The 26,714-nt window shown below is 45.9% G+C and overlaps 1 protein-coding gene across 4 annotated transcripts in view; it reads left to right on the top strand.

Moving 5' to 3' along the window:
• The window catches only part of AFAP1L1 (actin filament associated protein 1 like 1), a 68,564-nt gene that overhangs the window by 3,589 nt on the left and 38,261 nt on the right, over nt 1–26,714 (top strand). For 3 of the 4 annotated variants that reach the window (XM_030927150.1, XM_030927151.1, XM_030927152.1), the window contains exons 2-4: nt 24,655–24,783; nt 25,447–25,530; nt 26,307–26,404. In XM_030927150.1, coding sequence (XP_030783010.1) covers nt 24,655–24,783; nt 25,447–25,530; nt 26,307–26,404 — 311 coding nt within the window. Of the gene's footprint in view, nt 1–23,085; nt 23,105–24,654; nt 24,784–25,446; nt 25,531–26,306; nt 26,405–26,714 lie in introns of those variants that run through there. The other variant, XM_030927153.1, reaches the window with a different exon arrangement.

Genomic DNA, 26,714 nt, shown 5'->3' with positions numbered 1-26,714 from the left:
TTCACGATAATAACTGAAATCATCAAACTCTTGACATGTGCCAGGCACTGTCCTCAGCTTCTCATGTAGCTCCTCTCAGAACAACCCATAGGATGGGGCCTATGAGCTGGGACTATTATGAATCATACCTCAGAGGAAAGCAGGCTCGACTGGGGTATTCGCCAGCGAGAGCCGCAATAACAGAATACACAGACTGGGTGGCTGCAACAACAGAAATTAATTTTCTCACGGTTCTGGATGGTGGAAATCTAAGATCAAGGTGCAGTCAGGGTTAGTGTCAGGTGGGACCTCTCTTCTTGGCTTGTAGGGACACTTTTTGCCTTGTCCTTTCATGGCTTCTTCTCTGTGCATCCAGAGAAAGATCTCTCGTGTCTCTTCTTATTATACGGACACCAGTCCTACTGGATTAGAGCTCCACCCTTACAACCTCGTTTAACCTTAATTACCTCCATAAAGACCCTGTCTCCAAATACAGTCACACTTGGGGTTAGGGCTTCAACATATGCGTTTGGGAGGGACACAATTCAGTCCATAACAATAAGCTTAGGTCACTGACATTAATTTGCTCAATCATTCATTCCTCATGTGAGACACAGAGCTGGGGTTCAAACCCAGCTGTCTCCATATCAAAGTCCTGATCTTAAGCTTGCTGCTGACTGCCTCTTTGGTGGCAGGTGACCTGCCCAAGCCTTAGAGCAGAACCTAGATGCCAAATCTTCCTGCTTCAGGCCCCAGATATCTCCATGGCACTTAAGCTGCACTATTCAGATATTTCATAGCAATTGCTGCTAATATACTGGGCATAAAAAGCTCAGCATCAAAGTCAAGTGACTTGAGAATGGAAACAAACTTGGAAGGTAGAATTTCTCTTCTAACAGGATATGTGTCTTCCCATGCGGGGAGAAAAGGATTCATATAACACAGTAACAGATATAGAAACCACTTAGATAATAATGGCAATCCTTCCAGAGGGTTTCCTGATTCACAAATACTATACGAAGACAATCAACCATCAGCCAAAGCCAATGTCTATGGACACCACCTTCTACAGGACAAGTTAATTAACTCTCTGTCCCTATCATCTCCCACATCATACATGTAAAGCAAATAGTGCCACCCGCAGATGAGGATAAATTATGGATACCAATAACACCTATTTCTTGGATTTGTTATAAATAACCTACAAATAATACCTTTCATAGGGGATCCACTCAATAAATCTTGGCTATTGTAATAATTACAATTTTTTTTACCACACTCATCATTAATAAGACTGCTTTATAGAACTTCACTTTCTTCTTCCATAAGCTACTGCAACTCTCTTGTTGCTTTTTGAGTCCCTGCTCTGTTTTAAGTACTGAGTTAGACAGCTTTGTGTACAACTCAAAGACAGGGAACAGGTTATAATCTTGTTTGTATCACAGTGATCCCTTATGGTACTTGTCTCTTGGAAATCCACTTATGACCTTCAATAACTGGACCACTGTCCAAACGACATATCTGAGAGACTGAAATGTTCATTTTCTGTTATATATTCTCTCTATTCAAGCCTACTGACTGTGGCTATGTCATCACAGTTTCGCTTTTGCGAACTTTTCATTCTTCTTGAACCATCATCTCTTTAAGGCTATGGTCTGAATTTTTTCTGATTTTTAAAAATTTGCCTTCTTAATGTCCAGCATTATGTCTGATCTCCCAGGTTCATGTGGAGTGATTGATTTCCCCCGAGGTTCCTTTCCTTTCCCCTTCACAACTGGTTCTTTTTCAACTACTACAGTTCAACTACTCCTTCCTTTCCTGGGCAGACTTCTCAAATAAATGGTCAGCAACTCCTCCCGCACACTCCTTTCACCTCCTGCAGCCTCGTTTCCAATCACACCCTCCACTGAGAGCCCTCTCTGAAGGATCACAAATGGCTTCCACTTCCATTGGACCAAGACAGGAGTTTCTTTTGCTGCATTCTGTGTTCTTGGGGAGATCATGTTGTTTACTGGGCAACTCAAGAAACGATCTGATGTTCTTCTCTTCATGGAATGACATTTTCATTGCTCAACAGGTGATCTAAGAATCCGTTCTGTCTGTGTCTTGCCTCCATTGAACCAGCTTTTGAGATCTGAATTAGGAAGGCCATGTCTTCCCTACAGTGACCAAGCAGCCTGTAGCTAATCCATATGATGAGCTCCCCCTGCAGTGACTCAAGACCCAACTTCTGTCCCCAAGGCTGTGAATTTCCATGCAGACATACCTCTTCCCTGACATCCAAGTTCATTTCCTACTCCTTCTATGGTAATGGTCTTTTGAAAGGAACCCTTAACCATATTTGAATCATCTTTTTGATCCAAACATATTTCATGAGGTCATCTTTGTCAGTGTTGGGACTCAGTGGAACTAAGTGGTTCAGAGAATGGACAAACTTGGGTTTGAGTTTTAACTGCAACTTTTTGTATGACCTTGGGCAAGTCACTTTCTCTGACCCTTCAGTGTCTTCATTTGGAATGTCATGGGAAAAGTAATACATGTAGTCTAGCACTCAGAATTTAACCACACTCTGCAATGGGTGTAAGTAGTCATACGGGGCCATATGACTTAACTCTGTTCCCTGTGGAGGCTTCTCGTGGTCACTGGGCACTGCTTCCATTTCTTTGTCTCCTGCAGAAGCTATTTGGCTTCTCCACTTTTGTCAAAGTTTTGCCAGCCTATCCCTCAAATATCAGTTTCAAACTCCCATTTTCACATGAGTGAGCATCCTGCCAAGTAAGTTCCTCCCTCCCACCCTCTGCCAAGAACATATCGTTACTCCATTCTCATCTTTGGTCCAGAAAAACAATCCTGGTTTTAGATACCATCACCTTCTCATACCCTTCTTAATCTTCAAGAAAACCTCAGAACCAAACAAAAAAGTGAACCCATCTGTGTGCAACACCCCCCACCAAACCCCAGCATTTTCCTCCTTCCTTTCCCGGCCAAACTTCTCAAACAAATGGTCAGCAACTTCTCCCGCACACTCCTTTCACCTCCTGCAGCCTCATTTCCAATCACACACTCCACTGAGAGCCCTCTCTGAAGTATCACAAATGGCTTCCACTTCCATTGGACCAAAGTCTAGCCTTGCACCTCCATGGAATCCCATCTCCTGGCCTCTAGCTCTGTTGAGCCTCTCCTCCTTTCTGATGTATTCTCCCAATTTGCAGATGGGAAAATCACGGATTTGGGAATAAGTCTAGGTTAAATGACCACTGCCTCATCCCTCCAGGAAGCCTTTTCTGCCTTCTCCCTGCCCCATCCCACTGTTATAGTTGCTGATAGCCTCTGGGTCTCTCCCACCCTAAGACAAGTTACCCAACCAAGTTCTTTCCTCAGTCTGTAAAGCGAGAAGAATGAAACCCACAGTTGGGAGACTGAAATGCAGTCATATTTGCCCAGCTCCCAGTGCCTGGCCCATAGTAGGTGCTCATTAATTGTTATTTCCCATCTTCTCCCACTTGCTCTATCTTCCCTGTTGCTCTGTCTCTTATCTTCTTTAATGCTCTTGCCCCTCTCTCCCCTGATCTCCTGACCACCTCAGCCCTCTCGCTATACTCACTCCTGTGAAGAACCAAACCCTTTTATGTGACTAACTCTCAGATGTCCATCACCAGCCACAATTTGGCCTCCAGTCCCTCATGAACTGCTGCCTATAGTATATTTCCAATCCAAGGTCAACTGCCGCCTTTGGGTGACCCAGTTTTGAATTCATCTTATTCACCACCAAATCAGATGACCCTTCCTGTTTCTCTTTTTATGCTAACAACTCAACCACATAAGAAGTTATTGAAGGAAATGGGGAGGTTTGTGAACACGACTAAAGTTGAAGGGGGGACGTGAATCAGTTCTTAAATTCATTGTCCTGTAGAAGAGGTAATAGAAAGTTTCTCCAGAAGGAGATTAAACAGAGGCCAGTTTGAACTCAATCTAAAAGAAGCATACGAATGAAAAGAACTGTTTAATGGTAGAATACAAGTTGCCTAGGGACATAATGAGTCAAAGTTTGAGTGGCCACTGATCAGGGAAGCCACAGAATGGCTTAATATGTAGCTTAAGGACTACTCTCACGTAAAATTCAAGAAGCTTTCACAGTTTGACCCTTTTGTGCACTGCAGAGAATAGGACTTCTAGAAGTGTATATTTCAACCTAAAGCATTCTTTTTTTATTTAAATGTACAGTATATTATAGCTTTTTTTTTTTTTTTTTGAGACAGAGTCTTGCTCAGTCGCCCAGTCTGGAGTGCAGTGGCACCATCTCAGCTCACTGCAAGCTCCGCCTCCCGGGTTCCCGCCATTCTCCTGCCTCAGCCTCCCAAGTAGCTGGGACTACAGGCGCCCGCCGCCACGCCCGGCTAATTTTTTGCATTTTTAGTAGAGATGGGGTTTCACCGTGTTAGCCAGGATGGTCTCGATCTCCTGACCTCATGATCCGCCCGCCTCGGCCTCCCAAAGTGCTGGGATTACAGGCGTGAGCCACCGTGCCCAGCCTATTATAGCTTTTAATAGGACTTATGAATTATCTATGCTTAAGGATGGAATTTGGGGAGACCGCCTGATGCAATTAAGGACAGTTGTTTACAGCTATTGGTCTGATCATGCTTAAACCCTTCAGTGGTTTCTCACTATTTGTAAAACATCAGCTACTGTCCTTGTGGTGCCTCAGGCCTGCCCTGTCTGCTCTCCGCCCACTTTGCCAGCTCGCTTTGGACCCCCCCTACCTCTTGCCCTGGGCTCTCCTCACACTGGCCCTACTCCTTGCAGCTTTGAATATTTTGTGCCTTCACCTGGTTCACCCTTGCTCTTCCTTAGCTCACTGCTCAAATATGACTTCCTCAGGGCAATGTTTCCTAATCTCCCAAGGTACATACCTGTTTTAGATGTTCAGAGCACCCTGCACTTCTCATGAATTGACATTTTCACAATCACAGTTCACTGTGGGCTTGAATTAGCTGTTCATATGAGCTCTGTTGGGGCAGGGCTCTTCTCTCCTTGCTCTCTGCCCTTTCCCCAGGACCTAGTGTATTGCTTGATGCATAGTAGGTGCTCAGTAAATGTCTGTTGAGATGATGAATAAGTGAAAGTGAGAGTACAAAATTCACGGAGTAGAAATTGGATATGGCCACTTTCAACTCCAGGATTCTCCACGTCAGTGATTCTCATTTTAGGGACAGAAATGTAGACTTCATCATTATCCATCATTTCCTTTGCCTTCGTCCTTTATACAATCAAATCCCAAATCCTGTTGACTATTATTGGGAAATATATCTTGGATGGCTTCTGTATCCTGTTGCCTCGGATAGGAGCTTCCTGTTTCTGCTCTTGCCTTCTCCGGCCTGCCTTAAGGACCACTCCCTATTTATCTAAAGCAGTGGTTCTCAAAACCAGCTGGGCTGAGAATCACCCCCATGGAGCCTACTGAAAATACACCCACAAAGATTTGATCAGTGGGTCAGAGGTTTAGGAATCTGCTTTTTTTTTTTTTTCTTTTTTTGCAAATCCCCCAGGTGATTCTGATGTTCACACAAGGGTGATAATTACTGTTTTCATGCACTGCTTTTATCTTGACCCTTGACCTTGCTCAAACACCTGCTTCTAGTTCTGTCTTTCACACTCTTCAAATGAATGGGACCCTAGGGTCTGGGTCTGTTACCCAAAGCAAACTCTGAAAGCATGAAATGTCTCATTTTATCTTTAAAAAGCCATGCAAATTTTTTATTAGCATCCGTAATATATCTGACCCCTTCTGTCACCCTCTCAAAATATCTTTTTACAAAATGGACCTTCAGAGATGCATTGTGTTTATCTTGGCTTCTCCTTCCCCTCCCCTCTCCTGCCCTCCACCATGGACTCCCAGGTGATATGAACTCCAGCCTCCAATAAATATCCCAGCACAGAGTGCCAGAATGGAAATGGTTCTGGACGTGGAAGCAGAACACCCACATCCAAGCCTTGGCTCAGCCGCTCACTTCCATGTTATAAGAAAATACATTTTTATAAAGTTTTCAACTTTTAGAAGCACTTTGACATTCAACAGTTATCTTCATTTCAGCTTAGCTTCAGGGACATTGCACATCATACACAGAGTGCTTTGTGCAGAGGCTGGGCAACCCCTGCCCATGTGATCATACACGCTGTCACTTAGCAGCTGTTCACAGTGTGGTGGGGGGTGGGGTTGCTATGGGCAAGAAGGAACCTGTGTAATGGGGGACTCACTAGACAGAGAATTGACCCACTAAAGTCCATTTTTCTGGAGACCCTTCCAGTCCTCAGTTTCTCTTCTGTGGCATCTCTTGACCCGGTGATGGCCCTGTGAAGTAGACAGCAGAGACATTCTCCCCATTGGACAGATGCAATAACTAAGGTTCAAACAGATGACTCTGCTCTTCCCCCTTCCTGAAAGATGCAGCTTAGTGTCATCTTCCTGCCACATCCATCTCTAGATTTCCCCTGACTTTGGGTTACCACCACCCACCTCAGACTGGGCTTTTAGAAGTTCTCACCACACTTGCTGAAATATCCGTTTTATGTGTGTATGAGTTCTAAGGACTAGGACTATCTTCTGTGTCATATTCCCAGTGTCTAATACACAGCAAATGCTTAATAGTTACAGTCAAGTGTACTTATTGCTGAAAGTCCACCATGACTCAATAGATACTGTCATATTCCCATTTTATACATGAAGAAACCGAGGCTTTGAATGGTCTATTTATTTATGCAACCCAACTCACCTCCATACCTGGGTTCTTTACCATTGCTCTCCGCTGCTTCTCCATGAATGTTGGAGGGTTATACCCAGGTTCGCTATACGAGGGACTTGCTAGGTAAGATGGGCTAACTAGGTAAAGATTTCTAAGTGGGGACAAGGAGGGTGCCAAGAAGACGAGGAGGAAAAGGGGGTCTGAGTAATTCTAGGGAACATCCTTTATCGATGAAGGGGTATAGCCAGGCAGCCTGCATGAGGTTTTATTTCTTACCCTTCACATTCTTCCCACTGTGGCCCTTGGAGTTCTGGTATTCAGCATTCATGAAGCTCTCATTCTCCTGGTCCTGGAATTAACAAAGAGGCTGACCCAGGAGGTCCCAGCCAGGGGTCTATCCTCCATCTAAATTCCATTTGGGGAATCCCAGCCTTGCCCCAAGTAGGGAGTGGAGGTGCAGAGCTGGTCTGGCGTGATTCTCCTCCCTGGCACAGCTGTCAGGCTGTGGCGGAGGCAGAATGTGGCACCACATTGCAGTCATACCAGTTCTAGGGAATTGACCGACAGCACTCCTCACAGGAGGCAAACTTGGGGGCTTTTTATAGCCTTCTAAGAACGTAGAGGAAAACTGATCTCCTGGGAGAGAGAAATGGAACACGTGCCTTTTCCAGGCGCCATTCCCTCAACTATGTAGTCACCAGATGCCTGCAGTTCAACTTAGGGCAAGAGTCACAGCTAAGTGAGTAGCATAGTGTGGTGGAAGCAATTCACTGCCGGGAGATAAGGATCCTAACCCAGTTCTTTAATTCCCCCTTGGGCTTCAGTTCCTTCACCATTAAGGTTGAAGCATTATAGTGCAGGGACCAGCAGACCTCATCCCAAGGGCAAAATCTGGCCTGCCACCTGTCTTTGTAAAGAAAATTTTCTTGGAACACAGCCACACCTGTTCATTATATATTGTCTATGGCTACTTTCTCACTATAAGGACAGAGCTAGGTAGTTGAAACAGAGGCCAAAAAAGCCTAAAATATGTAGTATCTTGTCCCTTACAGAAAAAGTTGGCCAACACCTGGATTAGGCTGTAGAGAGACTGGGAGTGTCTCCCTGGAGCATTGTGGTGAGAAGGATTCTGAGGGTGTGTCCAAACCAAGGAATGAAGCACTGTCCTTAAACCATACGAGAGTGTGTATTCAAGAGTAGTGCTGGGAGGACCCCAGAATGCCATTTACCAGTGTTTTTCAAACTACTTTTGGCCTCAGAAACCTTTTGCAAACAAAATCTTAAGCAACAGAGCTGCTATGGGTGAAGTGGGAATGAGAAGACTGAGCACAGCCCATTCTATCCCTCTTACTCCCGGGGCAGTACCTAAGGAAGCTATGCAGATCCCATAGGCTTCAGCAGAAGAGCATTAGGAAACCACTTATCTAATCCTATCTCATTCATTCTCCAACTGGGGAAACAGATACAAGGAGTACGGGTTCCCATTTGGCTTTCCACATGTCACTAATGTGGTTACCAGGTATCAGCAGAACACAGACATATTTCTGCTGGGAAGAAAGCCTGTCCATTGGCTTTGCAGGGCCTCAGGGCTGCCATTAGTGCACGGTGACCAGGGAGTGCCCTTGCTGACCTGGAGCCCACCTGGTTCAGGGGTGGGACTTGGCCGGGACACATTGTTGATATCTACCCACATTTCACCGTGGCCTAGTCAAAGTTTTAGAGAATTTTTTTTTTTCTGACAGCACCAAAGCCAAAAGAAGAAAATAAAAATTAAATTAAACCATATATATTTTTATTTCATTGATACAAAGATATATTTTTTTTAAAACTCAGAATATACCTTACAATTGACATCTTCATGTATTTGTTTTGTTCCCTTTTTTTTCAAAAAGCTGTTGTTCAATATGAAAATATCTTCAAATCAGTGGTATCTTAGAATGGAGAAATTATGATAATTTATACTAAGACTTTCTTTTGAAGATGGAACCAGATTTATTCATTTGTAGAATAAATATTTACTCTTCCTGCCCATTCTTGTTGGAGGGTTTGCTGAAAGCAGATCCTGCTGATGCAAAACCAAGGGGGATTTTTTTTAGCTCCACTTGGCCCAAAAAGAAAACTGATCTCCTGGAAGTGTGCCAGGAAGTCAGAGAGCCTGATGGCTTTTCCTCACTTCCAGCCAGCAACCAGGTGCAGCTCTCAGAGGTTCCAGAGAGGAAGCCCAGGTTTCTCTCCCAATGTGGCAGAGAAAGTGAAACTTGGTCACCGATGCCTGGAACATGAGGTCATATCTAGTCAGTGTCCATCAGAGAGAATATATAAAGGACCAGAAGTTTCAAGGGACACTTCCTAGCCAGGAGTACTGCAGAGATGGCATTCCAGATGGAGAAAATCATAGAAAGAAGAGCCCAGAAGCGTACTCAGAAAGCAAAGCGGGGCAGCCTGCCAAGAGCCCAGAAGAGCAGGTGGAGGTGAAAAGGGGCCTCCATGTCCTTCCAAAGAGTAGGGCCGTATTCTCCCAGTCGCTAACTGGGTGTGTCCCTGTCCTTAGAGGTTGTGTGACTTGCAATCTGTAACTAATAATAGAGACAGGAGAGTACGAGAACTGAGGTCTCTGGCCATGGTATCAAGTTGCCTAGGGTTTGAATCCTGGCTCTACTCCTTTCGTTTAACCCCCTGAGTTTGTCTCTTCAACTAAAAATGGAGATAACAGTCTCCTGTCTACAATGAGGGATCATTGGATTCATATAGTAAAAGCACTCAGCACATAAGAAGCAGTCAACTTTTTGAAAAAAGAAAGCAAATGCCTAAAACTCAGGTTTAGAAACGACTGCCTTTCTTAATAAATTAGAAAGTTATCCAAGTTATCTCTCTGACACTTTCACTCTCGCTCCTTGCCTGCCCATCCTGCAAAGGGATGGTGTTACAGAGACATTGGGGATAAGCCACAGGGAGTGCATGGAGCACATGAGGATCTTTCATCATCTGTGTCACAAAGGAAAACTGGTGTCCTGGGCCCTGGGGAGCAGTGGATGAGTTATGAGCAGGAAGAGATTATGATGTGTTGCAATTTGGGGAAATTATTAAAGCCAGCAGTGAGCTCACATTAGAATGGAAAGGGAGAGATTGCAAAGAGGTGGCCAGTTAGGAGATACAGCAGATATCTCAAGTGAGCAGCAGACTATAAGACCAACTCACCTTGATGTTTAAAAGCAGAAATACATAAAACTTTAAACTCTTCCACTTTGAGTTAGGTTAATTATACATGATTGTTAGTTTAATGCAGAAGCAGAGAGATATTTGCGGCATTTTAAAACTCAAAACATCCATTTCCATGACTTTTGATCAATGTTTTCTTGGATCCTCAACCCCAATGATGGAGGCAGGAATCACCCCAGGGTCTCCTAGAGCCTATTCAGGGGTGGATTCCTGTGGGGAAGGTTCATGGGGGGCTGGCCCAGAACCAAATCCAGGTTTAACACTTAATAGTTTCTGCAGGTGAGAGGGAAGCAAAGGAGGGAAGACTTCCTACCTGGGCAGATGGTCAGAGTGGCCATCTGAGCTCAACTTTCAGCCTCCCACCTAGAATATCTAGTCTAGGCCCTGGTCTGGTTGATTTCCTTTCATCACTGACAACCGCAGCAACATTAGTAATCATAATGAACCCTTACAAGCATGATTCATATGTACCTGGCTTGATGCATACAGTCTTCATACATTGTCTCCCTTTCTTCTTGCCACAACCCTTTGAGGTAAGCACTCTTATTATCCCTGTCTTACATTGAGAAAACAGGCTTGGTGAAATGATGAAACCTGCCTGGGTGAGGGAAGCCAAATCCCAGGTTTGGTGTTGGGCACGTCTCACCTGGGTTCACAATGCCACAGCTACCCACTGTACTGATTCCTCCCTAGCCTTCCTGATGGGGGACTATCCCACCTGGGCTCTATCCCTCTTGAAAGGGATACCTATCTGCCTCTCTTAGTTCAGATTGCTGGAAAGTTATTCTATACAGTAAACCTAATATTGTGGTCTTGGAACTGTCACTCCTGGTACATTTCTGCTCCCCCAAAGCCCCAGTTCCCCAGGGAGCACATCTGCTCCACCCCTTCTCTTCTCCCACTCCCCAAGAGCCCTTCTGTTCTTGGAGACATCTGTCAAAGGCAGAATTCTGAGGCCTCCCTACTCTGTGGTCCTTCCTGTGAATTCCAGGTTGTCAGCTTAGCCCCTCCTTAGTGCACCTGCTCTGTACCCATTACTATGCTGAACACTGGGCAGATACGAAGTCAGGCATCACCTCAGTCCTCATGGATTCACAGTTTAGTGGAGAAGGACATCAAACAAGTCATCTACTCTGGCGCATACAACAGGGGAACCTCCCCTGTCCAGGAAGGCTGGATCAGCCTCCTGGAGGAAGTGGCTTCTAAACCAGGAGGTAGCAGTTGGAGAACAGGTTATGCAGAGGAAATACCACAAACAAACCACACCAGGGTAGGGTCTCAGATATTGCAAATAGGTCAGAAATAGTAAAAAAAAAAAAAAGTTTTAAACTCTATTGAATAGAACAGAGCCAACCACATACTCCTATTAGTGTAGCCTGTGGCATCTGTTGATGATTTTCTGATTTCTTGATCACACTAAGGTTTCTGCAAGCCAATTGTCCACCTAATCCTTTGCCTTTCTGACTGAGGTGCTATTCAGTCTCTTCTGAATTCCAGATGAGTTATGTTGTTTGATTGGAAGTGGGAGGTAAGAGGATGGCACATTTATATTAATCACAATTTACCGATTTACAAAACTTCAGTATACAGGGTGCTCCTGCTTCTCACCAGCATCATCAGCCTTGAGTCTCACAAAAGGTCTGTAGAGGTAGGCAAGGCAGTTATGATCACCCCACTTTGATGTTGAGGAAATTGAGGCTCAGAGACACACAGCGACTTGCCCAAAGTCACACAACCAGTAAGTGTGGAGCTGGGGCTTGAGCCCTGAGATGCTGGCTCCAGTGCCTGTGTTTTCTCCAGAGCACCAAAACACAGTGCACTGTGGGATGTGGAAAGTTTCCAACCCTGGCTCCTGTGGCCTCTGGCAAGTTTAACCTTGCTAGGCCTCAGTTTCCTGTCAGTAAAACTGGGATGAGAGTTCCCACCATATAGGGTTGTTGCAAAGAGCAAATGAAGTAACAGGCACTGAGTGTTAGGCACAGAGAATATTCCCACAATGGCATGTAACAGTCAAAATGAATGAACACGATAACAAGCAGCAATATGGATAAATCTTAGCAGCATAATAGGAAAGAAAAAAGTCACAAAAGGTTACCTATAGCACTATATTCTTTTAATAAATTTTTAAACTAAAAATTTAAAATAATATTTTTAGGAGTACATCTGGTTGTACTAAAACTATATACAGGGGAAAGCAAGGACATGGTGAATGCAGCATTCAGGATGATAGATTGGGCAGGGGAGGCAGGAGGGCGGGATCATAAAGTTAGGTGTAAGATATTGTCAAGATCCTAGCTTTTGCTTTGAATGGTAGGTTCGTGTGTGCTTACTCCATTATCAAAAATAACTACATAAATAAATAACTAAAAATGTGGCATGCATGGGCTAATAATGAGAGTATCTTATGAAGCAAGGATTCGGATTAATTTTTGTCCACCTGAGGTTTTATTTTTATTTTTTAAATTAATTTATTTATTTATTTGAGATGGAATCTCACTCTGTCGCCCAGGCTGGAGTGCAGGGGTGCAATCTTGGCTCACTGCAGCCTCTGCCTTCTGGGTTCAAGCAACTCTCTGCCTCAGCCTCCCAAGTAGCTGGAACTACAGGCATGTGGGGTTGTTTGTTTGTTTGGTATTTTTAGTACATGTTAGCTAGGCTGGTCTCAATCGCCTGACCTCAAGTGATCCGCCCACCTCAGCCTCCCAAAGTGCTGGGATTACAGGTGTGAGCCACCTCACCTGGCCATGAGGTCGTATTTTTAAAAGAAGTAAAAGTGCAAGGCACAGTACCCATCATATAGGAAGTGTTCAATACATGTTGGCTGTTATTATTATATAGCTTTATTATTATTGATTACATAACCCACATACCCCTAGTCAGAGGCTTTTCTGTCAGCCCAGAGAGATTGGTGAGATGGGTCCCCAAACTCAGACGTCTCAAAAGCAGAAATCCCCAGTCCCACTAGGCCTCAGGCCAGATATCCGATCTGGTGAATGAACAGCAATTGGGGAATGGTCAGAGGAGCTTACTACTGGCTCCAGCAAGGTCTGTAGGTAGGAGACGCCTATGAGAGGAAGGCCAGAAGGTACGCTAGTGCTGCGATTGAAAGCTTAGGCTCTGGAGTGAGATCTAGGTTTGAATCTTGGCCTGCCAGCTGCGTACCTTTAGACAAATGACTGTGCCTCTCTGAGCCTCCCTTGGCTCATGTGTAAACAGGCAAAAACAGAACCTACCTCACAGGGTAATTATGAGGAGTGAGGTAATCCATGCAAAATGCTTAGCACAACATCTGGAACATCACTTTAGCGCTTGAAAATACTACCTGCTTTTACCATCAGGCATCCCAGATTACTCCCTGGAACTACGCTGCTTCCCCACGCCATTGGTGGAGGAGACGGTGCAGGACGCTGGATGCGGAAACAGCTGCCATCTTGTGTGAGGAGTGAGCGTGTGTGTCACAGTTTTCCACTTCCTCCTGGACCCATTTCCTTTGTGAGCTCAACAGGGAGGAATCCGCAGACAAAGGAACAATTCTGGGAGAGCCCAGTCCCACAGCCAAAAGCTGTTTCCTCAGAAGCGGGTGGCCTTCCCCCACTCCCTCCTGTGTGGTCTGGAAGTGGCTTGGGGAGAAGAAGCTATGGCTTCCGTGGAGGCCCAGAGCTGAGCCGAGAAACAAAGTGCCCCAAGTGACTGCCCTCCTGGTGGAGGACTGGAACCTGGGCAGAGCTGATGCGAGGAAGGCCACTGAGGATGCGGGGCTTCCCTGAGCCTGTCATCCTAGCCTGACTCCTGGGAAGAGTGGCTCCCAGAAACTCCCCATGACCACCCTGTCTTCCTGAAATAACTTGTGCATCGAAGAATGGTGCTCTACCATCTCTAACAATAATCCCTACGATTTATCAGCCTTTTCCCAGCCATTCCTCATTTCCCCCTCACACAAACCTGTGCATGGGCTTTCTAAGCCCCTTCTTACAGACAAGGAAAATGATTCTCAGGGGGTTAAATAACTCACCCGAAATTACATACTGGCAAATGGGAGGAGTTAGAGCCCAAACTGAGTCCTCCAAGTCCCAAATTCTTCCCACTGTTTTTTGCCTTCTCTCTTCTTCATGAATGTTTCTGTGTTTCTCTCTGACTCTGTGGAGTCAAATTTGTACTATTCTCTTCAGCATAAGAGGATATTCAGTTTCCTGCAATCGCTGTAATTAACACACACAAAAGTCTTCCAAGGTGACCTCACTACCCCTGCCCTCCCTCACACAGGGGCTATATTTAACTCTTGGAAAGCACTAAGACTGAGGCATTGGCTTTGCAGCTGGGTTTTTTTTTTTTTTTTCTGTCCCTTTGTCATTCTTTTCCAGCCTGCATGTACAGTGGGCTTCCCTATCCAAGCTGGGACAACAGGAAGTGTTTGTCTTAGTGATAAACAATGCGAGTCCAACCAGCGCCATCTCCTTCTACATTCTGCCCACTGTTTGGCCTTCACTTGGACTCAGAGAAGTGCTTGTAAATTCAGAGGAAGGAAGGGAGATGTCCTGATGGCCCCAGCTGGGTAGATTTGCAACAACTTGGAAGAGTCTGTGGGCAGGGGAAGGACAGATTTCTCAACCCAGGAAGTGAAGGGCAGTTCTGCCAGCCTCACCTGAGGAGCTGGTGACCTCTCTGCAGAGTAAACCCAGATCTGGACACAGACAGAAGAAGCATCCTGAAGGAAAACTGGGGGAGGCATAACAACTAGATCCTCCAGTATTCTTGTTCTAGCATCCTCAGTTTCCACATGTGTAAATGGGGCTAATCCACCTTATTGTAAGACTTATGGGCCAGGCACAGTGGCTCACTCCTGTAATCCCAGCACTTCGGGAGGCCAAGGCAGGCAGATCACGAGGTCAGGAGATTGAGACGATCCTGGCTAACATGATGAAACCCTGTCTCTACTAAAAATACAAAAACTTATCCAGGCATGGTGGCACGCACCTGTAGTCCCAGCTACTTGGGAAGCTGAGGCAGGAGAATTGCTTGAACCCAGGAAGCGGAGGTTGCAGTGAGCCAAGATCAGGCCACTACACTCCAGCCTGGGCAACAGAGCCTCCGTCTCAAAAAAAATAAATAAATAAACTTAATATATGTAAATAATACATGTAAATCACTTAAAGCAGAATATGTCATATAGTAGTAATGGAAGAGTAATGGAGATAGCTAACATTTACTGAGAGCTTACTATGTGCCAGACTCTGTTCCAGGCACATCACATGTGTTGGGGCCTGTTCCCACTGGTGAGGTAGATATGCTCACGTTACTGATGGTGTACATGAGGCACAGGTCATTAACGTGAGTGCCCCAGAGGTACACAGTTTGGAAATTGGGGAACAGGAATTAAACTCAGGTGGTTTAGGTTGCTCAATGTCTGTTATCATTATTTCTCAATGTATAGGTTAGAATTAAAATCCACCAACTACAAAATGTGCATCACTAAATAAATTGGCAACCGTATTCATGTGAGGGATACAAGTTCAACAAAATAGAGCATTTGGGAGCCTAGCCAAGTGAAAAATTGGGCTTCTACTTCCTTTTAAGTACTGGGGGTACTTTTTGTTGCTCGATTTTTTTTTTTTTTCAAACATCTCTTTACCATACTGAGCCACTATAAGGCCAGACATGGTTTTAAAATCACACTAACTAGCTGTTAGACTTTATCAACTCTTAAAAGAAAATAAAGTTTGCTCCAAGAATTTATTGTTCCATGTATACTTAAACATTTGCCCTGTGTTTGGTGCTAGCCAAAGCTGGCAATCTTCCTGTACTCAAGGAGCTCAGGCTTAAGTTGGGGAAAGTGACCATCATCAAAAAATACGTAAGTAAATATAAAATCTTACCATGTGAAGTGCCACAGGGAGAGATACTTGATGCTACCATGGCATAAAACGGGAGGAGTAGGTGCAATGAAGAGGACAAGGAAGATATACCTGAGGAAGTCAGGATTGAGTGGAGAGCTAAAGAGGATGTTACTGGCTGACAGGGGAAGGGAGTTCTGATAGGCAAAAAGAATAGCTCATCAAAGTCCCTGAGTTAAGAGGCTGAGGAACAGAGTGTGAGGACAGCCTGGAAGGAGGTGTCCCTAGAAAAGCCTGCAGGGGCCATGCCCTGTGCCTCACGCCTGTAACCCCAACACTTTGGGAAGCTGAGGCGGGCAGATCACAAGGTCAAGACATCGAGACCATCCTGGCCAACATGGTGAAACCCCATCTCTACTAAAAACACAAAAATTAGTTGGGCATGGGGGCCCACACCTGTAGTCCCAGCTACTCAGGAGGCTGAGGCAGGAGAATCACTTGAACCCGGGAGGCGGAGATTGCAGTGAGCCGAGATCGCGCCACTGCACTCCAGCCTGGTGACAGAGCGAGACTCCATCTCAAAAAAAAAAAAAAGAAAGAAAGAAAGAAAGAAAGAAAACAAAAGCCTGCAGGATTTGAAAGTCACAGGAAAGGCTGCTCTTCCTTTCCTTCGCCCTACCCAAGCACTGAGCTCACATCTGATCAGCACACTGCTTTTCTTTCCAGGGTGACTTGCCTCCCCACTGGTACAGTGGGTCATACCCCACTAATATGCTGGTTTGTTAAAACACAGTATGCAGAAAGTTCTCTCTAAAATAATGATCAGAAATGTTCAAAGTAATGCACTGGTTCTTGCTCCAGAACAGGAGCCTTTATGAGATGGAAATTGGGTCATTTTCCTTTACATAAGAAAGGAAATTTGAGCAAATCAAAAGAAAAATTGTAGACCCTTCATAAAGCCGCAGTCTCACAGTGGTCTTTTTCCATTTTTAAATGGTGCTAGTTGCATTTACTCTGACTTTGAAAACAAAGAAGGATAAGTTATCTTCGTGATCTCTGTAAAGAGGCTGGTCAAATAGTGAGGTGGGGAAAAAAGAAGTATATTTTCCTGCTGCTTTGCATTTAATGAATTTGTAATTTGCAAGCTGTTTCCAAGCATTTTTGTACATTCCAGAGTCTGAAAGGTACACAGGAATGAGATCACGAGTCCAAGTGCCAGCACTGGGCCCAATTTGATAGGAGCCAATGCAGGGTTTATTATTCTTGTGGCTTGCTGAAATTTAATTACTTGTCTTTTGTTAAGAACTCATTATCTTTGCAATCTCTAAATAAATCTGACCTTCTGTGCGCTAGTGTCCTTATTGGCTGCGATAAATACCTCTTGCAGTAAAGGTTTCACTCAGGCTGCATTAGGGATGTGAACCAGGTAGCAAGTGGTAGTAGTTTTTATTGGTAGCTTAATTTCTGCTATCTAACATCTTATTTTGATTTCAGTCATTTGAGGAGAAGATAGAAAAATAATCTTACTCTTAGTTGGGTACTCACCAGGAACAATAAGCACTTAGCAGTCTAGTCTTAGATATATTTTAAATAGGTTTCTAAATTTATTTGAAAAACTTTTTTGCAATCCACAGAATAATTACCCTTCATCTTGGGTTTCTGAGTCTCTCTGTCTCACTTAAAAGATTGAAAACCTATAAACAATGATGAGTCCATTTCTTCCTGCTGTATCTTTTTCTCATCATTGGAATTCACTGTACCTCCCTAAGACTCAACAAAACCAAGCAAGATAGATGGAATTTATTCGTGGTTCTAAATAAACTGGAGATATAAAGATAGTTCTGTTCTGATGCCCAAGTCTGCCAAGAGCAAAGACACGAGAGGGGGACAGCTTGGGAATTGGGAACAAAATTTTTCCTGACTAGGGACAGCAGGGACCCAGGATTCCTGGGTTGTGTTATTACCCTCTGTCTAGACGATATTGTCTCCTCATCTTGCATGGAGGGGGTCCTTGGAATGTGAGCACCCAGAGGGAAGGGACTCCACCAGCTCCTTATGCCACAGCCTTCCCAAGCTCAGTGTCAGGGCCAGAACCATGAATAGTTCACAGGATGAGGCTTTCAGAGTCCCACCATGCCCTCTTGTCGCCATACCTTCCTCCTTTGTGCCTACCACTGCACCTGAAACTCCACAGGATTGTTACAGATGAATGAAGACAGCAGACATCGAGTGCCTAAGCACCAGACACATCAGTTCATTTCATCTTCACCATGACCTTGGAAAGCAGCTACTGTGATCACCCCCACTGTTCGCAGGTGAAGAATCAGAAGCTTAGGAAAGTTTAGAAATTTCCCCCAGAGGCCCACAGCTAGAAAATGACAGAGCTGGGAGGGGAGCCCAAATTGTCCAAGCCTGTGCTTTTAACCACTCTTCCGTGACTTATCTTAAGCATCAAGCTTTGTGTTAGTATTGTGTGAACTTAACACAAAATGCTTTTTCCTGCAACTGGTTGTGTGACCATAACTAAGTTAAATAACCTCTTGGACACTCACTTGCTACATGTTTAATATAAAAGGATTAGACTAGGCCATCAAAATATTGGATTCATTGAGTAAATGTTCACTGGGCATCTACTGTGTGCTGATTGAGACACAGACCCTGTCCTCGTGGAGCTTGTTACAGCTATAGCAAATCTATTCCTAATGCTGTCTGATCAATACTTTGGAGTCTGCATGGTTCTGGAGAGTATTAGAAAATAACAACAATGACAAAACAATATGCAGTATGGCTAGCATTTAGTGAATGTTTATTCGAAGCATGGTGCCATGCAAAGTGCTTCACAAGCATTACTCACCTAGTTTTCCAACCCTATGTGGTTGGGATCCTATTATTCTCATTTTGCCTATGACAAAACCAGGGCTCAAAATTTCTAAAGTGCCCATCAATGCACAGCTCAGAAGTGGCAGTGCAAGAATCCCAATATACATGGGTCCAACCCCAAAGCCCTAGCCACTGCACTATTCTAAGCAAGACTCCATACTTAGCTATTTATAATCTTCAGAGGCTCCTATTCCCACCTTGACTCTCAGTTATTTCAGAAGAGGATAACCAATGATAATTTTTTAAGGAATAGGAGAGGTTTTCCCACATTCCTTATGTTCATAGATGTCCTCTGTAGCATATTTGTTCTGGTGAACAATATTGTTCACCAGATACAATGGTGGAGTATTTTGCAGAGGTTGAACCTTGGACTGCCCACATCAGAATCACTTGGAGTACTTATGAAAATGCAAGTTCCTGGATCCAGGGACAGACCTACCAAATTAGACTTTCTGGATGGGAGGTCTGGGAATGTGCATTTTCAACTATCCCGCTGGAGGAGTCTTTTCTTACTAAAAATTGAGGTTACTGTCCCAGTGGTATATATGAGCCCTAGCAGAATCACTTGTCATATGCCTTATACCCATGTGACCTCTCCGATTTAAATTCTCTGATGTTTTAAATATCTGTGGTTTGAATTCTCTAGCATTATAGATGGAGCTGTCATCAAACCTCTGTATTCACTGTGATTGGAAGCTAGCTTCTTGCAGTGAGCTCTGTATTGTTCTGGAAGAGCCCAGCACTGGCTGAAAAGTTTCTTACATCCACGATGTATATCAGGTTTTCTCTGGGATGAGATCCCTGCTGTTAATTCAGGTATTTGCTTTCAGTGGTTTATTATTATTTTTTTTTTTCTATGAGATCGTCACAGTTAAAGCTCTGAAGTTCAAACGGGCCCAGTGGGGAGAGGGCCTTCACGTGGGAATTTCAGCCTCCCGGTGAGGGTTTCCACCCACAGGTGAAGGTATCCCCAGATCAGGAGCCCCGTGAAGTCATGGCCCAGAGCCCTCCATTGGAGGGCTGTGAGAGGAAGCCCAGTATTCACATCTGCCCACCTCCCCCCAGCCCCAGCCTGGCCTCCTGGCCTCTGCTGCACTGAGCTGGGCTGAAGTCTTCTGATGGAGCGTTCAGGTGTGGGGCCAGACAGGCCAGGGTTCAAGGCCTGGCTTTACTGCTTGCTGGCTGAGTAACTTCACTTCTCTGAGCCTGCATTTCCTCCTTTGTAGGGCATTGAAAGATTAAATGAGATAATGTGCATTAACTGTCCAGCACAGGGTAACTGCTCAGCTCCAGGGAAAGACTCTTGCAGGTTCAGTGCAAGTTGTGCTTTGCCGCATGGTTCCCCTCCCTCTGCCTCTGCTGCCTGCCAGATCCGTTCAGGTCGCAGAAACCCCGCCAGGACTGGCAGCCCCTCATTCTCCATCTGCTTCTCTCAGATGCACTCAGTTCCTTTCTTCTCCTTTGGTCTGTTTGAACTTTGGTGATCAAATCTCAGTTAAAGGAAGAGCACTTAGATGTCAAGGTCCCATGTTAAGAATCCCATCAAAGACCAGGAAGTAAACAAAAAAGGTATTACAAAGCTTGGGTGCTAAAGCTCAGGTTTTTACATGCAGAGCACTCATGCAGAACCTAACTGTTCTTACTTTAGAAACGACTATAACAAACCTTAAATTAGAAGCAGTAGAGCATTTAGAAGCCAGAAAGCTGCCACACATAGGCATTTACTGATAGCAACAAGAAATTGTTGGAACCTCACAGCAAAAAGAAAGACAAAAGGAAAGAAAGAAACAAAAGAAGGGAGAGAGGGGAAAATAAAAGGAAAAAAGAGAGAGAGGGAGAGTGGAGAGAAAGAGAGAGGAAGGGAGACAAGGGGGGAAGGAGGGAGGGAGGGAGGAACAGATTTAAAAATCCTAAAACGTTTAGCAGTCATTAGTCATTCACTGGGGGGCAGCAGTTTTCAAAGTGTAGCTAGGGATGAGGGGGTTGCCTGGGGACAGTCCCCAAGATGTTTTCAGGGGGTTTGTAAGGTCCAAACAAATTCTATATAGTACTAAGACATTATATACCTTTTCACTCCCATTCTCTACAAGCTTACAGTGGAGTTTTTCAGGCACAACCTGTGATGAAGGGGTAACTTTGAAAGCTAGTGGGATAAGTATCTCTGTGCTCTTGTGTTTTAAAGATTTTTCGGTTTTAATGTTAATACAATAAATATTGATAGATACAACCCACATAAAATAAAAGCAATTTGCGGTCCTCAACAATTTTTTTTTTTTTTTTTTTTTTTTTTTTTTTTTTTTTTTTTTTTTTTTTTTTTGAGGTGGAGTCTCGCTCTGTCACCCGGACTGGAGTGCAGTGGCCAGATCTCAGCTCACTGCAAGCTCCACCTCCCGGGTTTACGCCATTCTCCTGCCTCAGCCTCCCGAGTAGCTGGGACTACAGGCGCCCGCCACCTCGCCCGGCTAGTTTTTGTATTTTTAGTAGAGACGGGGTTTCACCGTGTTAGCCAGGATGGTCTCGATCTCCTGACCTCGTGATCCGCCCGTCTCGGCCTCCCAAAGTGCTGGGATTACAGGCTTGAGCCACCGCGCCCGGCCAACAATTTTTTTTTAAGACAGGGTTTTGCTCTGTTACCTAGGCTGGAGTGCAGTGGCACAGTCACAACTCACTGCAACCTCCACCTCCCAGGATAAAGCAATCCTCCCACCCCAGCCTCCTGAGTAGCTGGGACTACAGACACGTGCCACCACTGCCAGCTAATTTTTTGTATACTTTTGTAGATGGGATTTCACCTTGTTGCCCAGTCTAGTCTCAAATTCTTGAGCTCAAGTGATTCGCCCACCTCGTCCTCCCAAAATGCTGAGATTACAGGTGTGAGCCAACATGCCTGGCCCAATAATTTTTAAAAGTGTAAAAGGGCCCCGATACCAAAAAGTTTCAGAATGACTGGTATAGGGATAAACAGCCCAGTGCACCCCTGAGCCATAACATCCTGTGGGAGAGCAGAGAAGTATCATGTACTTTTGAATGTGAGTCGTGGCTGCAGGCCACAGGAGGGCTCCCAGGCCACCTGCGGCTGCCTTCTTGCATCTTCCATGGCCTCCCTTGTGAGTAATTTCCTAAGAGAAAGTTCGCATGTGTGCATGTTTGAGAGCGAGAGAGAATGCGCATTGGGACAATTGGAACAATCTCTTATTCATTTTTTCTAAGCCCCGCCCAGGAGCCAGGCTGACACATAATTAGTACTCAGTAAATGTTTTGGAATTGAGTTAATCAACATTTAGTGTATTAGTCTGTTCTCACGCTGCTAATAAAGACATACCCGAGACTGGGCAATTTATAAAGGAAAGAGGCTTAATTGATTGACTCGCAATTCATCACGTCTGGGAAGGCCTCAGAAAACTTACAATCATGGCAGAAGGGGAAGCAAACACATCCTTCTTCACATGGTGGCAACAAGGAGAGGTGCCAAGAAAAAGGGGAAAGCCCCATATAAAACCATCAGGTCTCATGAGAACTCACTCACTGTCACAAGAACAGCAGCACAGGGGTAACTCCCCGCCCCTCCCGCCATGATTCAATTAACTCCCACTGGGTCCCTCCCATGATACTTGGGGATTCTGGGAGCTGCAATTCAAGATGAGATTTGGGTGGGGACACAGCCAAGCCGTATCAGTGTGTCTGTTGAGGGTGCCAGAGAGGTTTGTTATTCCATTTGAAAAGATTTATTTGAAAACAGCTAAAATTTGGCTAAAATGGTTTTAAATGATTACCTGCTTTAAAGAGGGAAACATGTCCATCCAGAACCCATGTTTATGTGATATGGTGGGGGCTCAGGCCCTGGAGGCAGCAGGATCTTCAGGCACCTTTCACCCCCCAGAGCTGTGCCACTCTGATCCCTAGGGAATCACACAGACTTGGAATCAGTCTGGCTCTACCTCTCAAGCTGTGCCACCATCCCATAGCTGCCACAGCCTTAGTATCATCTTCGGAAAAATTAGGCATCCCAATAGGACTGCCACAGATGTGCCCTGGGGATTGGATGGAAACACGCACAGAAAACCCCTCCCTCAGTGCCAAGCAGCTGAGAATGCACATGAGATAGGAGCTATCCATATCAGCCTTCAGCTCATTGTCAACGAGTTTGGGGTGATGACGGATTTTGTCACAGACTGCAGCATCATGTTTTCCTAACAAGAGTCACTATCTATACATAAGATTTATATTTAAAAGAAGGTCCTAGTGTGGTCATCTGTTCATTCCTCTCTTGTCAGACACATGAAGAGCACTCACACTGAGCAGGCCCCAGACCAGATGATAAGGAAGCAGAGATTCACAGTCCAGTCCACGCCTGCTAGAGCCTCACAGCCTGCTGAGGGAGGCAGGTGCTCAGGGATCAGCACAGATCAGTGTAGTAAATTCTTCAGTGACAGCAAGAATAGCTGACTTGTGGTGAGCATTCACTCTGTGCTAGACAAGGCCCTTTGCGTGCCTGGTGTCATTAATTCTCACAGCCACCCTATGAGGCAGGTTCTGTTATTATCCCCTCTTTAAAGGAGGAAACTGAGTCACCCACAGGTTAAGTATTTTGCTAATGAATGATAGAGCCTGAATTTGAACCCAGGCAATCTGGCTCCAGGGCCTGTTCTCTTCTGCGTGATGCTGTATCTCCTCCTACACCTCCAGGCCCTGCAGCTCCGGGTCATTGTCTCCTGTTTCCTCAGGAGGGCCCGAGGTGGGGAACAGCACATGGAGTTAGGAGTCATGGCTGGAGCTGAAGTCCTGGCTTTTCTTCCTGCCTCTGTGCAACTTCAAGCAAGTTATTTATCTTCTCTGAGCCTTAGTGTCTTCATCTAAAAGGCAGGGGTGATCATGGGACCTACCTCAAAACTTGTTCGTAGGAGCAAAGAAAATACTGTGAGTCAATATATCTCTGTGGTTAAAAGAAGAGAATGAAGAAAGCAGCTTCACTCTAGGTGCTGCCAGCTGTGTGATCCTGGAGAAGATATTTAACCTCCTGGAGCTTTAGTTTCATCCTCCATATAATGGAGATAATAAAATGCTTGATATAAGATTTAAATGAGACAATAAAATGTAAAAGGGCTGAACACAACTGATAATGATTGTTCAGCACAGGTTAGCTTCTGTTATCACGCTTTTGTGCTTAGTGGGTTGCAAAGCAGGACAATACTACTGTGATGAAGCTGGTCTTTGGCTCTAAGGCAAACCAAGTCCCAAGTTACCTTTTGGGGCAGGGAGACATCAGTGACATCATGGTCTTGGCACACTGAAGTCCTTAAAGGACTCTGTGCTCTAGGATCTTGCAACTCATATGGTCTAGGACCACCAGCATCAGCTGCAGCTGGGTGCGGATCAGAAATACAGAATCTCAGATCCCACCCCACACCTCCTGAATCAGAATTTGCATTTTGACAAGATCCCCAGGTAATTCTTACACACACTCAAGTTTGAGAAGCATTGGTGTCACGTGGAAAGAATGGCACTGATAACATGGAGTGAGAAGAGTTAATGTTTAGTTTGGCTGTGGCCAAGGCACCGGAAACAGAAGGTTCCAGAGATTGAAGCACATGAACTGATGGGACAGGAAGGCTCTCTTTCCGGCCTCTGTCCTGGATGGCCAGGGGCTCCCGCCTGAGACCTGTGCTGAGCTTCAAGCTGCAGTGAGAAAGGACCCTGGTCAAGCAAAGCAGAGGGCAATCTGGGGCAGAGGGAGGCCTGAGAGCCCTTGCTCGGGGTTGCCTGAGCTCAGGGTTGCCAGGTGAGCCCAGGAAGGTCCAGTCCTTGGGCGAAGGCCATCTGAGGTAGAGTGGGGAGACCCGGAGAAACACCACAGGACTAACTGAGCAGGACCCTCCCGCAGGAGCTGGGTGGCAGGGCTGGGACAGCTGAGAGCCCCTGGGTCTGCTAGCACACCCGGACCTGCCCTCTGACCCCTGCCACCCAACTGTGCTGTGACTGTGCCTGTCCGCCTTCCTCCGCAGTGCTGGAGCAGCTGCTCCCAGAGCTGACCGGGTTGCTCAGCCTTCTGGACCACGAGTACCTCAGCGATACCACCCTGGAGAAGAAGATGGCCGTGGCCTCCATCCTGCAGAGCCTGCAGCCCCTTCCAGGTCAGCCACCGGCAGCCTGCCTGGAGGAGCTCCACTTATGTAGGACAACAAAACCTCCCTTCACCTGACTCAAGAACATGCAGGAACCCTCTGCCCCACCCCCATCCCCAGGGGCTGTCACAGGAGGAAGGCTAAGCCCTGGACACAGCGTCCAATGCATTCCATGCAAGCTCTTGCCCAATGTCCTTGTCCACTGGGGCCCCACCTCCCCACCGACAGCCCTGGCTGTGCTCTTTGTACTCCTTCACCCCCACCCTCCACACACACACACAACACTCACACACAGAACACACACACCCACATACCCCCCACACTGACCTACAACACACACACCCAGCCCCTCACACAACTCAACATGCTCCCATGCCCCCCACACACCCACCACACCTGACACATGACACGCACACACCCTCGCATATGCCTGACAACCCCAGTAATCTGTTTCCATACTGGGCTTCTGGGCATCCTTTTCCCTGGAGAAAGAGATCCTCAATAACAGTGTACAAACTAAAACAAAGTTCGAAAACCAGTGAAATAATTTAGGACGTGAATGCACTTTGCAAAGTGAGCACTGTGTCCTATGTGGGCTAGAAGTATGAGTGGGGCAGGGGAGACCTGGTCCCTCCTCCTTCACAGCTGGCGTGTCCCTCTTCTTCCTCACAGCAAAGGAGGTCTCCTACCTGTATGTGAACACAGCAGACCTCCATTCGGGGCCCAGCTTCGTGGAGTCCCTCTTTGAAGAATTTGGTAAGTGACCCCCTCCCAGCCTCAGCTACGGAGCCATCCCTTTCTCCCTGTGTGTGCAGAAGGGTCCCCTGACTGGACTGGGCCTTGCTCTAACGTCGCATCATTAAGTCGCTTTGGGCAAGTCCTTGGCCCCTCTGGGTTCTGCCAGCTCTGAAAGTCTAATCAACATCTGCCTAGGAATAGGAATTGAGCTCAGAGATTCAAGGAATGGTAGGGATGACCACGCAGTCCAAAGAAGGCGTGGCACATTAGGGTGTTTCCTCGCTGGCCGTGCCCAGGTGATTGCCACTTGAGACACTGGGCTGAGCGGTGCAGTGGCTCAGGAGAAATGAGAGCTTGCGTGGCTGCCATGGGCATGGGAGCAGCTGAGCTGGGTGCACGCAGAGTACCTGCCGAACTAGCCCTATCCTGAGGGAAGACAGCCCTGTTCAACACAGAAAGAAAGCTACAGGTCTCGGTGAGAGAGTTTTGGGGACTCATAGACTTAGGGAGCACACTGTGCCTTTATAACATAATGCTCAAAGATTTCCAAAGTACCAAAACAAGTATGATTTTATTTGATCCTCTCTACAATCCTGGAAAATAGACAAGGCAGGCATCATTGCCGCCAGCTTACAGAGTTTCAGAGTCATAAGTCATTTGCTTAGGGTTACTAATGGAGGGGTGGTGGAGCCTGACCTCACACTCAGGCCTGCTGACCCCAAATCCAGCCCTCTTCCCCAGGGCTGTGCTGCTCATCCTTGGCTTTCTTTGCCCCATGGTCTGTCCCTCTGTAGACTGTGACCTGAGTGACCTTCGGGACATGCCAGAGGACGATGGGGAGCCCAGCAAAGGAGCCAGCCCTGAGCCAGCCAAGAGCCCATGCCTGAGAAACGTGAGTCATGGCCTGGGTTCCCACACCTCAGGGCCTCTGTCCCTCTGGAGGAGGCAGGGGAAGCTCTCCCATTCACTCTAGGTGCCCTCCTGGCGGTTCTGGACCCTGTTGTCTCTCGGGTCGTGGGTGAGGGCACAGGCAGCACCGTATGAACATTTCAGTGGCCCGTGATGTGCTCGCTCTGTGTTTTTTTCCTTATTTAATTTTATTTTTATTTTTTATTTTGCCACCTTCCTGACTGGGAAGTCATTGTGTTCGTGCTGAGCAGGGAGAATGTGGTGAACTCATCTGTGCCTTCAGACCTGAAGGA

This window comes from Rhinopithecus roxellana, chromosome 3 (genome assembly GCF_007565055.1).
Source record: "Rhinopithecus roxellana isolate Shanxi Qingling chromosome 3, ASM756505v1, whole genome shotgun sequence".
Lineage (NCBI taxonomy): Eukaryota > Metazoa > Chordata > Mammalia > Primates > Cercopithecidae > Rhinopithecus > Rhinopithecus roxellana.
The sequence above is the reverse complement of the archived record's forward strand: the minus strand, read 5'-3'. Positions and strand labels throughout refer to the sequence as shown.